The following is a 16247-nucleotide window of genomic DNA, read 5'->3' as shown; positions in this document are numbered from 1 at the left end:
ATCTGCGAAACCCTCCTGAACTACCATCCTAACCTACCTAACTGCCAGCCAGCCGGTATCCGGGCCACTCGATCCTCGTAGGCCCAAAGCCGGCCTGCTGTCTCTGGACCTCCATTTCCGGGCGGGCAGCTGGCTGGCGGAAAGTTAATGAGACCCGGGCATTAAAATGAGCAGGCCTATCACTGCAGTTCCTGGGCGGATGCCCTGCGCATTCGATGTGACTTTCCACCCGGGTGTTAAAATCCCCCCTGGTATTTCATTATCCGCTGGGCTCTTTGCAGCCCCTGGTCTGAACACTAACTTCAAACTTGATCTATTCCCCACACTTTCTTTATAATGAAAGATGTTGGTAATGGAGGCGGCTCTGTTGTTGTCTGGGGGAAGGGGGGCGCAGGTTGACATTCTGGTTTGGACCCTTTGTCACAACACAGTTCTGGTGGTGGCTCTGCACCCTATTTGGGCTGTTTACATCTCCTTGCAGAATTGACATACTCAACACATGTTTGCGGCATTTTCATTTTACTCCCAACAGCCAGCTTTGATTTTCCTTTCAATTTCCCCCATTTTCTCACCTTTTTCTTGGGTAGACCTCTTTCCCTTTTAGCTATTTGCACCTTTTGTTTTCTATTATTTTTCTCATTGCCTCACTGAGATGATCTTTTGTAGCAGGTTGCGGGTCATTCAGCCCTTTCATGTCCTCTCTTTGATTGCAGCATCTGTTGTTTTATTTCTTGCTCCTCTTTTTTTCCCATTCTACTAAAATGGTTGTTTTATCTTTTCAGTTGTGAAAATTTAACCTGCCTTTTGTCTGTATTCCGAGTGATTTCTGTTTTTGTTTATCAGACTTGCAGCTTTGCTTTGTCTTTCAAGTGGGTGAAGGACTCGAAGACAGGTTTCTGTGGGAGCTCTGCTGGTACCTTATAATCTGTTTTGATTGATTGTTTGGTGTACGTACCCTTTTGGACCCTCTGTTGTCCCAGTTCAGACTTCAAAGCAAGAGATTTATAATGGAGGCTGGTAATGCTGATTCTTACAATATTGTCCTGCTGTGTCGCTATATGTTCTGGGAACTGGTAGGACATTCCACGGAGTTCAACCTCCCCTCAGAGGTGTGATTTAACTTACAAGAATAACTGGGCTCCAGGCTTTTTATTCTTTTTAAAGAGACACTAGGTTACGTGTTACAAACTAGCCAAGTCTGCTGTTTTCTTTAATCTTGCTTCTGTTATTAATAAACTTAATTTGTAGTTTATAGCCTGAGATATATGGTCTGTTAGGCTGTTATTTGTCCTTCAGCCACAAAGATCAGGTAGTGTATGGTGATATTCTATACGGTTTCCAGTACTCACATTGATGGTGAACAGATTTGAATACATTCACCCAAACAGTACAGGTTTGGGGCACGTTAGCAACAGCATTAAATCAGACAGCAAGGTCACTGGATTATCTGTGTTTGTGCAGATGCCCTTTGCTTTGTTGAATGCAACGTGCAACAAAAGGCTTTTAATGTAATTAAAATACTCCTAAATCCCTCTGCTGGTAATTCAGTTTGTTCTGTTTTTGTGACATGGTTGTACAGGTTGCTATATGTCACACCACACCAGAATCTGCAAGTGTTAGTTTTAAGATGCCAGGCAGTGGGTTTTTGACTTTTAAAAAAAATAGTATTTTTAATAGAGTTGAAATTGGTGTGTGGTGTCGCTTTGTCATTACAATATGGAAACATGATTTTTCCTTCCAATGATATTTCCACGTGCAAGTATTTTAAAAATATGTATACAGAGCTGAAACACAGCTTAACAAATATCATTGATGCCGTCCTCAATGACACTGTCTTTGTCTGGAGATTACTCTCTCTTTAGCCCTGTCTAGAATGAGAATTGAGCTCCCAGTCCTTGATATTGGGCCCTTTCCTAATGGAATATAATGTTTTAATCTCCATGCTACCTGTGGATGAACTTTGTCTCTGTCTCTGGAATTGTTTTTTGCCTCCACGCAGCAGCTATTAAGAAGTTGGGAGATGACTTTTACCCATTGTCACATTGTTACCCTCCTTGTGGTCAAACCAATTGTCTCTGTGCCCACATGAGCTCGGTCACAGATAAATAGAACAGTTAGTGGGGAACATGATTTTATGAAACATAAAGAATACTTAGTAATTCCCAGAACTGGACTATCCTTTTGGTCGTAATATGACTCTTATTCATGTGCTTAGGTGATACGATTATTTGTAATGAGAGCCATCCTGGTGTATGATCGATAGAGGATAGTTTAACGCTTTGCTGAATAATTCAAAAATGTGTGAAAATTGTGATTCTTTAAAATCCCCACAGCAGGTTTGTAATAAGCTTAAAATGAAGACCTTACAAGATGTATGAAGCCGGTTGGACATGTGCATCTTACACAGGGAGCCTAATAGTTCTTCACTATTTTGGAAAATATCATAACTATTAACTCCTTCAAAAAACACCCTGGATAAATATGTCAAAAGATGCTTTTATATTTGTTGGTGCTTTAGTTTGAGTCAGGGGAGAGATGTCTGTACTAGATTTACATTGCTAAATCCAGCTCCTTTATGTCAAAGTTGCAAATCTGAGTCTATAATTCCTGCTGTCAGGACAAGAAAGTCAATTTTAATGATGGAAAAGGATAAGCAGCTGCCACAAGCTATCATTCTCCCTTGACCCGAACTGCAGAAGCACCAAATCGAAAAGTACTTTAAGAATGACGGTTGAAGGTTATAGGAATCAGGTGAGACAGAGATAATCAAATACTCCATGGAGCAGAATGGTTCTGTGCTGCTGGGGCCTAGGCATTACCATTTGTGGAAAACAACCAAGGATTAAAGTGGAGATGACTGGACATTTTTGGTGTTTTGCTTGAATCTTCTCTCCGATATTAAGTAGGTGAAGTGGAGTCCACAAGTCGTTAAACCGAGGCCTCGTTTGCTCCCTCAGGTGAATGTAAAAGATCCCATGGCACTATTTCAAAGAAGAGCAGGGGCGTTCTCCCTGGTGTCCCGGCCAATATTTATCTCTCAACCAACATCTGATCATTATCTTGCTGTTTGTGGGACCTTGCTGTGTGCAAATTTCCTACATTACAACAGTAACTACACTTCAAAAGTAATTCATTGGCTGTAAAGTAATTTGGGACATCCTGTGGTTGTGAAAGGTACTATAAAAATTCAAGTCATTCATTTGTTTCTTTTTAATATACCACCCCCAAACATGGGGAAACTGAACAAATAGAGCTTCTCGTATCTAGTTGCCAAGGATTCAGGATGTAGTCAGCGTTTCCAGATCCTCAGCCTCTGTCGCGTTCCCCATGAGATTGCTTTTTAAAAAAAAACACACCTTAGCTTTGTGTGTCTCTGGTCATAAGTTTTTTTTAAAAATGGGATGATATTGAGGTGTGAACATGTGTACACTATAGGATTTGCTGCTTGGATGGCTAAAATTATATAGTACATGAACAGATGCTTTTGTTACTTTGCACATTTATTTTGCTAATCTGAACTGGGCCAGATTTAGGATTTTCTGAATTACTTTGAAGAAGCTGAATCTTGGACCAGTTTGTATTTACCATGCGAAACTCTTTATTATTCACATTGCTAACTCTCAAAAATGGCTTTTATGTACTCCTAGGGATATTGGCAATGCTGGAAAGGCTGCATTTACTGCCAACCCTAGTTGGTGTTAGTGGTCCTTCTCCTTAAACTGCTGCCCTCCTTGTAATGATGGTGCTCCCACAATGGTGTTAGAGAGGGAATTCCAGGATATTGACCTAACAATGATGAAGTAACAGCAATATAATTCCAAGTCAGAATTGTATGTGATTTGGTGGGGAACTTGGAGGTAATGGTGTTCTAGAGACATCGCTGCTCTTTTCCTTCTTGCAGGGAAGGGAGGTGCTGTTGAAGTAACTTTGGTGAGTTGCTGTCGTGCATCCTGTAGATTGTACATACTGCAGCCATGTGCGCTGGTGATGGAGGAGGGCAGGGTGAATATTGAGTGCAATGGCAGGATAACAATCAAGCTAACTGCTCTATCCTGGGTGGTATCGAGCTTCTTGAATGTTGTTGTGGCTGCCCCCATCCAAGCAAGTGGTGAGTATTCTGTCACACTCCTGTTTTGAGCCTTGGAGAGACTTTGATGGATCAGCAGGTGAGCCACATATTGTAGAGTACCCAGCTTCTGCCCTGTACTTGTAACCATGGTGCTATGACCAGTCTAGTTAAGTTTCTGGACAATGGTGACCCCCTCCCCACCGATGATGGTGGGGGACTCAGTGATGATGGTGCTGTAGATGGTTGGGGGGAGATGGCTAGATTTTCTTTTGTTCGAGATGGCCATTACCTGGCACTTATGTGGTGTGAATGATACCTGCCACATCAGCCCAAGCCTGATGTTGTCTAGGTCCTGCTATAGGATAGCATGGACTGTCTCATTATCAGAGGAATGGAACTGAACATTGTGGAAGCATCAGTGATATGTCCCACTCTTCATCTTATAATGGAGGGAAGGTCATTTATGAAGCAGCAGAGGACGTTTCCCTGAGGTACTCCTGCAGCGATGTCCTGGGGCTGTGATAATTCACCTTCACCAGCCACAACCATTTTCCTTTGTGTCAGAAATGACGGTTTTCCCTTTCACCCCCATTGACCTCAGTTCTGCTAGGGCTTCTTGGTGCCATAATCGGTCAAATGCAGCTACTCTCACTTCTCTGGTGTGATGAGGTCTGGAACAAGTGGTTTTGGTGAAATCCAAACTGAGTGTTAGCAAGCTGATTAATGATTAAGTATCGGATGAAGGCATTAATGATGACTTCTTCCATCACCAACATCTGGGGGGACTAGTGCCCAAGTTGAACTGTCCCACAGACTAGTCAAGCAACAGCATGACATTGTTGTACTCACAGAATCAAATCTATCATCCAACATCCCAGGCTCCTTCATCACAATCTCTGGGTATCCCCTGTCACACCGACAGGATAGATCCACCAATTGTATACACTTGGGTGGGAGAGACCTTGGGAGTCCTCAATATTGACTCCAGATCCCATGAAGTCTCAGGTTTTGGTCAAACAATCTTCAAGTGTACTACTGTAATGATCAAACATTGTCCCACTAAATAATTTAGCTTTGTGCTGCTGCACACTATAGGTGAATTAATTTTTAGTATATATGTAGTTCTTTACTATCATTAAAAACGTCATCAGCACCAGATCACAGTGTTGTGTGTACATTTGCGTACAGGTGTGCAGTTCAGTGATTTTTTCCTGGTTTGGAAGTGGTGTGCAGCTGGCGGTATAACTGCATGCAGTGATTCCACCAACTGGTATATTTGAAACAAATCACATCAGTTATACATCAGGAATTATGTTAAGTGAACTGGGCATGTGGGCTCAAAGTCTTTCTCAAGCAGGGGAGGTTTTAAAATTTTAAGTTTTTAAAAATTGACTACTGAAAGAGGGAAAAGATCCATTTGATTGATCTTTATTTCAAAACAAATAGAAAAAAAGTAAGCGGGATACAGTTTGAATGCACTCCAGTTCTTAAGTCACAGCTACAAATGACCCTAATGTTCCCACCATCAAAAGTAATGATCAGTCATAACAGTAATTACCAATGGCACAAATCATTTTGTTTTTAAACAGAAAACTCTCAAACTGAACACATGATGGTTTAACAAAAAAGATACTGATTATTCTGTATTTCTTGGACGATGGTGTGTTCCTTGTAGGTGTCTAACGTGTGCTGAATTTCAAAACTATGAACCATCTGATCTATGGCACACAATCCTTTCTCAGGCAAGTCAATGCTGCTGTAAAGTTCAAGACAGCTGAAATAAAAACAGAAAATGTTGGAAATACTAAGAGTTAACATTTCAGGTCAATGACCTTTCATCATCGACCTGAAACATTAACTGTTTCTCTCTGCACAGATGTTGCATGTCCTGCTGAGTATTTGCAGCATTTTCTGTTTTCATTTCAGATTTCCAGCATCTGCAGTATTTTGCTTTCGATCAAGACTGTTGAAATTTGTTTTTGCAAATGTGGTGAATCAGCTCTGTCATCGGCTTTCTGTGTGTACCCGTCGGCTGTAATATAATCACTGGTTCCACTGGCAGAAGGGTCAGTAACCAGAGGATACTGTTTTAAGGTAATTGGCCAAAGAACTGGGGGGAGATGAGATTTATTTATGCAGCGAGTTATGATCTGGAATGCACTGCCTGAAAGAGTGGTGGAAGCAGATTCAATAGTAACTTTCAAAAGGGAATTGAATATATACTTGAAGGGGAAAAAATTTGCAGGGCTGTGGGGAAAGTGGACTAATTGGATAGCTCTTTCAAAGAGCCAGCACAGGCACAATGGACCAAATGGCCTCCTTCTGTGCTGTAAGATTCTATGATTTTATTCTATGATGTGTGAAAGCTGCTCATGTTTCACATTACGTGGACTGTTCCATTGCCTCAGTAAGTAAATGCATTGCTTGATGTAGTGCTCGGCCATACAGACCAAGAAGGTTCAATTCTTGGTCTATGTTGAGATAGTTGATCCCAGCCAGACATCAGCAGTTGAGGTGCTACAATTGGTCTGGAAGTCTCTGAGGGAGGGAGATGAAATATCAGTCAGGGTTCTCACTTCTGATCACTAAAGAGTGGCTCTTATTGCAAAGTGTGTGTTGATGTCGAATGAACAACAGTGAAGCCCCATTATGGAATAATCTGATGACACTCACCAACATGGCTCATACATGAAGAATGACCTCTTGTGCACGGTGCCAGAGGCTGACTAGCCCCTGTGAAACTGTACTTAAACAAGAACATCTTCAGGAGAAAAGACGGGGGAAACACATATAGACAGACTGCTATCAAAGGGTGCAGGACATTATTAAATTTCTCTAAATGCCATTGATATTTGCTAGTTTGGAACGGCAGCATAAGTAAGCAAAGAAAAAAGCATACCACAGTCATAAAACAATTGCGGTATATATACATAGTGTAGTCCCTGCTGGCCACTAAGAAAAACGACATTGCAATTAGAGGGCAATATGTTTTAGGTAGTTCAGTCTTTTGCTGAAAAAAGTAATTAATAAATTCTACCACCTAAAATTTATTGTTTATTACATATTTCTGAACAAACTTTCAGAAGGCAGGCTCAGCAATGTGGGGAAAGTCTGAGTGGGCCTAAGACTGGATGGTATATTTTTAATCATTTTCCCATAATTGTTTTATGCTGTGTTTTTTTAGACAGGAGGGTAGTGGACAGACAAGTTTTCCAGTGTAAAATTCTTAGCTGATTTATCCTCACTTTTGAATGGAACAATCCATTGTTTGGCAGTGCAGAGGCAGTGACTAAACCAGTACCTGAAGCCAGAATTATTACCCATTGATAGAGATAAATCAATTTCAAATACCTGTGATATCTGAACCCACGAGTTGAACTCAATGCCACCAGACCTGTCGTTCCCGCAGAAGGGGGTATAGTGCTCTGCAGCTGGCAGAATTGGCCACCCCCCTTTTACTTTTATTAAAATGTTAAAGGTAGAGGTTGTGTTGGTAGTGTTTTGGCTTAGTGATGTACAATACCTGCAATATCCATCAAGGTAATGAGAATATTTTCAGTGTAAAGTTATCTAGTTCAACTACTCATGTATCATGTTCGCATACACATAAGAGACTGTACATGAAATGGCAAGTGACATGTCTTAACCCTGTCCTATTTATGGGTTTGATGCAATAACAAGGCCACTGAAAATACAAGGTTGAAATATCCAAAATGGCACATGTTTCTTTTTCTAAAGCACACAGCTTTTTTGTTCCATTATTGCTGTTCCAATTTTAGGAATAAAATTAAAGTTTGAATCACATGGACTAGATTTTAGTTCTTATCAGAGTGCATTGCCTTTAATAAAATACACATTCAGTCCCAAGCTTCCCTGCTATGCCACCTTGGACCCACATGCGCCATGCATAAATATATATATGTATGTATATATTACATGCAATTAATTTGATCTTTTAAAACCTGCTTAATAAACACGCTTGTCCCATTATGCAAAGAAAGGAAAAAGTAATCTGTATAAAGATTTTCTTTCACATAACAAAGGTAGAAAAATAAGTCCTTTTTTCCTGCTATGTATAATCATCCAGTTCCAACTCTTTATGGCAGGTTTGTACTCTGTATTTATACACATTTTGGCTCATTCAAAAGAATGCATGCATAGAAACAATTCTCTAAAAGCAGATCATGCCTGTATTCCATTCTATATTTTACAGCAATTTTGTTCCTTGAAAGGCATCCCATGACAGTGTGATCCATTCATTTGTTTGTTACTCTATCAGGTTGCACATTCTTGTGTCAGTTCATATTTTTCATAGCTTGCAAATTGTCTCCGAGCATCAGAAATTTGTTACACAAAAGTAAACTAATTCCACTCATTTTTAGCCTTCTGGGGAAAGAAGGTTCTTTTTGTTAAGATTCAAGATCAAATCAAAAAGTTTTTTTTTTAAAAAATGGTGTTATGGACATGGCAAGCTTTACCCATTTCTTCAGTCCCAGGCCTTTATACATTTGTGCCATCATCATCAATGAACTGAATTGAATCACTGCCAGAGTCCTCGGCTGATGTCCTTACCATTTCAACAGAACATGTTTCTGGCCTTTGCAGCTTCCTTGTTAACCTTGCGCTGATGGGGTTTAGAAGATTAGCTACTTTATCTGGTAAGCAGTCAGCATCTGCTGGTAGGGAGAGTTTTGCCATGGGGTCCTCGCTTTGCTCAGCACTGTGTTCATCTGGCTGTTTAGCCTGTTGTAAGTTGACCGATGTCATGGGGGGTGAAGGGACGAGGGGCATTAAATCCTCATGGAGAAATTGTTGATGAGGTAACTGGTTCTTGCCTGGAGTCATGGGTTGATTCAGAACCTGGGACTCACTAGCTCCGTGATCTGTAAGTTGGGATGAATTCATCAAGAAGGAGTCCAGTGATAATGAGGCATGAACTGTCTGTACCTTTCTCAATGGGTTGCTAGAATTGGATATTGATGACCTTGGGGGATGTGGGTTGACATCAGGCCTCAACAACATGGGGAAAGTCTGAGCCGTGGAGGGGGCCTGTGACCGGACGATGCTGCTGAATCCACTGCTGTTGCTGTGGACTGCTGCAAGACTGGAGTTCAGCGTGATGTCTGGAGAGGGGGGGACGTATTTGTGGGATGTCAACAAAGGTTTCAGGAGCTGCATCATATCCTGTAGGTCTTTACTCAGCTGGGTGACTTGCTGGGAGAGGTGTGACATCTAGAAGATAAAAGAATCCCACGACTGAAGCACTAAACACTGGGATTATTAGTAACTACATTTCACATTAGAATGTTTGAAGTGCAAGGAAATAGTCTAATAGGATGAATTCACTAAAATTAAACCGCACGGTATCCATTTTAAAATTCATTTACACAGGTAAAAGGAAAGACCACATCTGTACTGGGCTAAGGGTCACCACCTTTGCTCAAGCCCAAAACCAGATGGAGCGGGATAGGGCAGGAAGGGACCAGTTCTCGTTTTCTGCGATTGGCTGATGAAAATCCATTGAAAGTAGTCATAACTTTCGTAAGTAGTGGGCCTAAGTTTGCTGAAAACTTGCGCTACAGTAATGGCGCATCTACAGCGTATACTGTTATTATGGTGCAGAAATTCCAGGAAATTATGGTGTGAGTGATTTACGTGTGTCGCGCCATAACTTGTTGGAACTTTTGCGCCGCTCCAGAGACCCCCCTGCTGAGAGAGTTCAACAGCTAATTATCACAGCTCCACCATTAAAATCAATGCTAAATGAATGCCACTGAGATCAGTACAGCCACTTAGACTATTACAGAATGGCACTGAGATCTCTGAATCAGTAAAGTCTTCAGTTGCTCAGCAGGCTACCTAAGGGTAACACCTTTACTGACTTGTTCTAGGAACTTCAAAATCTCAATTACGTAATAAAATAAGTGTTTTGACAGCCAGACATGTACTGATTTTACTCTGATTAATATTTTAATATTTTTATTTATTGAGTTCATGCACTCGGCCTGGATTGTAACCGGCAATGAAATATGGCTGGGGCTCGCAACCCTATGCATACAACTAACTTACAAACTCACCAATCAAATTAAACATGAGCATGACATTCTGTCCGTACATGCTACAACCCATCCCCATGTTATCAGATTGGAGCTATTGCTCCCAAACCAGTTTCTGTTAAATAACCTGTTGTTCCATTCTGTGTTGGGCCCTGGTACCTTGGATGTGCATCAGACATCCCCTACTATGCTTGTCGAGGCGTATTCTAATTATTTTTCCAGAAAACTGTGGTGTGAATTCACCACTGGAGGATCAGGGAGCACAACGGTCTAACTTACGGTGTTCGTCGCCAGTATTACCTTTGCAGCGAATTCCGGGCCCATGTCTGCACACTGAGAGACATAGAAGCAAAGTTTTATAACAAACAGGTTTTGGGTTTGAAATTTCCAAGCATTGTACTCACAAATTGGATTGTCTGGTTCAAACCGTGCCAGGTGGCACCCTAACTGCATGTGTACCGTATTACCAGTGTGTCACATAGACCTACACACAAAATACCAGCATTAATAAGGACCACACCTCTCCCACTAGAGTTCAGCACCTCTTACCCTCATCTTCTGAGGTCTTCCCTTGTATATGGTAGGATTAATTCCCCAATATGAGAGGTGGTCCTTAACCCAACCTCCCTTGGACCACACAAAGTTCTCTAACTGTTTCCTATAATGTCCTATTCCAGTAAGGAGGTGGGGGGGGTCAGGCACAGGGAAGAAAGAGTGAGGAGACAGGTCTCAGTTCGTCACCTTTTAGCGTGAAAGGTCTTGAAGATGTTGGAAGAGTTATGACTCACCTCTTGATTAAGTTTAGAGATATTTTGCTTGGTCTCTTCAGCCTCCCCTGGAAACAGAGCAGACAGAGATTAGTCACTTAGGTGATGAGAATCGGGACAAAACACCTGATGACCTATAGGCACAGATAAATATTTTGAGATTGGATATAAACTGGGCTAAAAGCCCAGTACAAATATTACAAAAGTTATTAAATTTCTAGAACATAAAATAAGATTTCGTTTTCAAAAGTAATAAACTTACAATTGAATGCCAACAACAGATGGAGATATGTGCCTCTATGTGGGACTTGGCTGCTTCTCACTCTCTGGCAGCCTTTCGCTGAGATCCACAGTAAAGAATTAATGCAGTATAATTGTCCCCAGAATTGCCTTTTCCTTCATTTATTTCTGCAGACTAAGAGTGCCTCAACAGTAGCTTGAATGGTGACGGGTTCTTTTTGCAGTCAGATGGTGAAGCACCTTGGTGTTCTGCAAGCTGCACTACCGAACCGGAGGTATGTGGGCTTGAAGCCACAATCCCACACGTGGCAAGTTCCAAATCTCAACCTTGCTGTCGAGGCTAGGCACGTCCCCCCATAGGAAAAGGATCAAGCTGCTGGGTGAGTCACTGAGAGATGTTCTCACATACATCCCAGCAGCAGATTACAGAATGGCAGTGTAAGTAGTCACCTGCTCACTTTGACGGAAAAATTATGCAGGGTTCAAGGCGAAAGTTGAAGGGGAAAATCACAAAATATACTTCCGTTAACCTTTTCTTTTGTGAAACTCTTGAGCTAATTGGATATGTGCTTGAAAAGGAAAAATTTGCAGGGCTATGGGAAAAGAGCAGAGGCGTGGGACGAATAGGATTGCTCTTTCAAACAGCCAGCACGGGCACAATGTTCTGAATGGCCTCCTTCTGTGCTGTAAGATTCTATGAACTAATTTATATTAAATCCCTCTCTTGTATTGGCTTCTGCTAGCTGCTCTTTCTCTCTCTATATCTCCTTTTCATCTTGGGACTTGTTCTCTCTTCCAAACCTTTCATCCCATCTGCTTCAATGCCCAATACTTCCAGGTCTAATTCAATCTTGCTGTCGTCTCTGAGTGTATCTTAGCTCCTGTTTCTTGACCCTTTCCAGTCCTTTTCCTAGCTGCCTCCTCATAACAAGTGCAGAAACCAAGATCTGATGATAAGAGGGCTGTTCCATGATTACATGGCCTATTATTGTTCTGTGCAATTATCTGCCTCACTTAACTTGTGTCAGCCCAAACCCAAGGGAAGAACTCTCTCATTCTAAAATGGATGTGTAAGTATCTCCAGATGCTTGCTGCTCTCATACCAACCCACAGATGTCTATAGTAACAGAATTATCATTGTGAATGACAATGGAAACCACAATTTTGTATCATTAGTTCTGTATGAATACTCCAATAATTCTCAAAGCTTTGACATTAAGGGAATGTGTTCTGATGACATCAGATGAACATACATAAGGAGCATGCAGGGTAAGATAAGGCAAAAAAGGGAAGCTTATGTCAGATACCAAGAGCTCAAAACTGCAGAAAGCCTAGAGGAGTATAGAAAATGCAGGGGTGAAATTAATAAAGAAATTAGCAAAGCAAAGAGAGGGCATGAAAAAATACTGGCAAGTAAAATTAAGGAAAACCCAAAAATGTTTTATAAATACATAAAGAGCAAGAGGATAACTGAGGAAAGAGTAGAGTTTATTAGAGACCAAAAAGGTAACCATGTGTGGAGGCGGAAGATGTTGGTATGGTTCTTAATGAATACTTCGCACCTGTCTTCACAAAAGAGGGGGACGATGCCGAGATTGTAGTTAAGCAGGAGGAATGTGAAATATTGGATGGGATAAACATAGTGAGAGAGGAAATATTAAGGGGTTTAGTATCTTTGAAAGTAGATAAATTGCCAGGCCCGGATGATATGTATCCCCGGCTGCTAAGAGAAGCAAGGGAGGAAATAGCAGAGGCTCTGACCATCATTTTCCAATCCTCCCTGGCTACAGGCGTGGATTGGAGGATTGGAGGACTGCTAACGTTATACCGTTGTTTAAAATGGGAGAAAGAGATAGACCGAGTAATTATAGGCCAGGCAGTCTAACTTCGGTGGTGGGCAAATTACCGGAATCGAATCTGAGGGACAGCATAATTAGTCATTTAGAAAGGCATGGGTTAATTAAGGACAGTCAGCATGGATTTGTTAAGGGAAGGTCGTGTCTGACTAACTTGATTGAATTTTTTGAGCAGGTAACAAGGAGGGTTGATGAGGGTAATGAGTTTGATGCAGTCTACATGGATTTTAGCAAGGCTTTTGACAAGGTCCCACATGGCAGACTGGTCAAAAATGGGATCCAAGGGAAAGGGGCAAGTTGGATCCAAAATTAGCTCAGTGGCAGGAAGCAAAGGGTAATGGTTGTCAGGTGTTTTTGCGACTGGAAGGCTGTTTCCAGTGGGGTCCCGCAAGGCTCAGTACCAGGTCCCTTGTTTTTTGTGGTATAAATGATTGGACTTGAATGTGGGGAGCATGATCAAGAAGTTTGTAGATGATACAAAAATTGGCCGTGTGGTTGATAGTGAGGAGGAAAGCTGTAGACTGCAGGAAGATATCAAAGGACTGGTCAGGTGGGCAGAAAAATGGCAAATGGAATTCAATCCAGAGAAGTGTGAGGTAATGCATTGGGGAAGGCAAATGAGGCAAGGGAGTACACAATAAATGGGAGGATATTGAGGTGTAGAGGAACAAAGGGACTTTGGAATGCATGTCCACAGATCCCTGAAGGTAGCAGGACAGGTCGATAAGGTGGTTAAAAAGGCATCCGGGATACTTTCCTTTATTAGCTGAGACATAGAATATAAGAGCAGAGGTTATGCTAGAACTGTATTAAACATTGGTTAGGCCACAGCTTGAGTACTGCGAACAGTTCCGGTCACTACATTACAGGAAAGATGCGATTGCACAGACGAGATTTATGAGGATGTTGCCAAGGCTGGAAAATTTTAGCTATTAGAAAAGATTGGAATAGGCTGGGGTTGGAACAAAGGAGGCTGAGGGGAGATTTAATTGAGGTATATAAAATGATGCCAGGACTAGATAGAATGGATAGGGAGGACCTATTTCCCTTAGCAGAAGGGTCAATAACCAAGGGGGCATACATGTAAAGTAATTGGTAGAAGGAGCAGAGGGGAGCTGAGGAGAAATTTTTTCACCAAGGGTGGTGGGGGTCTGGAACTCACTGCCTGAAAGGGTGGTAAAGGCAGAAACCCTCAACTCATTTAAAAAGTACTTGGATGAGCACTTGAAGTGCCGCAACCTCCAGGGCTACGGACCAAGCGCTGGAAAGTGGGATTAAGCTGGATAGCTTTTCTTCGGCCGACATGGACATGATGGGCCGAATAGCTTCCTTCTGTGCTGTAACGTTCTATGATTCTATGAACACATGGATTCTGCTGGAGCCAGAATCTTATTTCATTTGATAACAATGTACATATAGCCACATGTGTATTGTATACTTTAACCTATGCAGCACTGGGGAAACCTCTTGAATATTTACATCTAGTGCTGAACCATATTTTTTCTGCTTTTTGAATTAATTAAAACAGTTTAAAGTATATACTATTTCAGCTGAATTAATCTTTTTATACCAATCACTGCTGCAATTTATCAGTCTTCTAATTAAGAATGATTTGATGAAAACATAAAGGTGATTTAATGAGATCGCCACTTACAGATGTTTCTTAATTGGGGGCCAGACAGATGGGCTAAGGCCCATAGTTTTGGACACGGCCAAGGTTGAAAAGAGTAGGACAGATGATGAGATAATTAATGAAGTGATGATTTGATGGCACCAAACTTGGATTTAAGAAGCATGGTCATTGGAGGAGGAAAGAAGTACTGAAGGAGGTAAGGAGTTCCACTCGTTTTCAGGTCTTGGGAAAGAATGAGTCAGAGTAGGAGACTGGGTGACGAGTGTCGATTTCAACACAGTAAGAATGGAGGGAGGAGGACGAGGAGGAGGACGAGGAGGAGGAGGACGACGACGAATGGCATATTAGGAGCATAAGAATGTTCAGAGGATCAATGGCCGTAGTAGCACTGATCCGATAGAGATGAGAGAGACAGGTTAGAAGTGATAGATTAGAAGAAGACACCAATGAGCTTGGGAGACCACCAGGATTCCATTATATTTGTACAGCTGAAAAGTTTATGTAGAATAAATATCAATCAATATCGATTGTTTTTATTATTTAAAAGCCAAGGTAAAAGGTTACAATCTGTAGAACAAGATAGCACCAGGGTCAAAAAGAAAACGAGAAGATGAGATGAATTATATAAGAGTCAGACAGAGGGGAAAGGAAAGGTTTTGGAAAAGTATCTGTCAATCATGCAGGACTGTGGGACTTGCAGTTTGCTGAGGAATTGGTAGAGTGAAAAACATTATGCACAAATCACTTGTTACAAAGTGTTTCTACAGAAAGGGATTGCTATAAATTAGATTTACCTGAGCTTAACTGAGAGAGGCTGCTGTCTTCATTTAACTGTTTTGCGCTGAATTCAAATTTCTGCCTGGCTGATGCACTGTTGTCGGTTTCAATTCCATCCACAAACCTGGCCAAGACACATCACGTCAAGCATGAGGTTACAGAACAACAGAAAACAGGGCTAAATTATTAACATTGATAGAATCATCACCTTCCCTGAGCCAGAAGCCGAGAGTTTGCTGAAAAATAGAACCTACTTTTGAAAAACAAATTTCAATATTAAAAAAGACTACAGGGTACTGTTTATTGATTAAGGGGGAAAGTCAACACAGCATATGAACAGAAACTGTGCTGGATCATTACTGGTAAACTGCAATTCTTAAGTGGATATCTGTACAGTTCCTGTTTATCAGCTCAGTAAAAAAGCAACAAGAGTACATTAATAGCAGTTTGTTCATTTAGCTGGTGCAATGGCTTCTATTTTTACCAGCAATGTCTAATCATTCTTGCTGATAGTCCCACATGACTAACAAAGGGCCATGAAACAAGCTGTTCACAGGAAAGCCAAGCTTTCCATCCTTTTTCTATTATCGTTTAATCAGTCCCTTCGCACTCATGTCATAGAAAGACTTTCTCTCTGCTCTGAGCTCATCTTACAATTCAATCTGCTCTGTCTTGGCGTGCTCGGAGAAGGAAATGGAACAGATCCCAAGGTCTCCAAGCTAATCTGCGTGCAGGGCTGTATGCTCTACGGTGGAAAACATTGCTTGGATTTCTAAAGCATTTGAAAGATGTTTCTCCCCAGGACCCAAAAAAAGATTTATCAGGTTGAGTAAGCGAGTCCTAGCTGAT

At 41.4% G+C, this 16247-nt stretch overlaps 1 protein-coding gene across 1 annotated transcript in view; it reads right to left on the bottom strand.

Moving 5' to 3' along the window:
• Positions 1–5409: 5409 nt before the first annotated feature.
• Positions 5410–16247, bottom strand: part of kcnh3 (potassium voltage-gated channel, subfamily H (eag-related), member 3) — a 617557-nt gene continuing 606719 nt past the window's right edge. Inside the window, exons 13-15 of the mRNA XM_067987818.1 lie at positions 15416–15522; positions 10914–10960; positions 5410–9301 (exon numbers count right to left, since the gene is read on the bottom strand). Of these exons, the coding sequence (XP_067843919.1) occupies positions 8570–9301; positions 10914–10960; positions 15416–15522 (886 nt within the window). The 3' untranslated portion in view covers positions 5410–8569. The remainder of the gene's footprint in view (positions 9302–10913; positions 10961–15415; positions 15523–16247) is intronic.

Source organism: Heptranchias perlo, chromosome 7, assembly GCF_035084215.1.
Source record: "Heptranchias perlo isolate sHepPer1 chromosome 7, sHepPer1.hap1, whole genome shotgun sequence".
NCBI classification, from domain to species: Eukaryota; Metazoa; Chordata; class Chondrichthyes; order Hexanchiformes; family Hexanchidae; genus Heptranchias; species Heptranchias perlo.
Note: the sequence above shows the minus strand (reverse complement) of the source record. Positions and strands in the feature narration are given on the sequence as shown.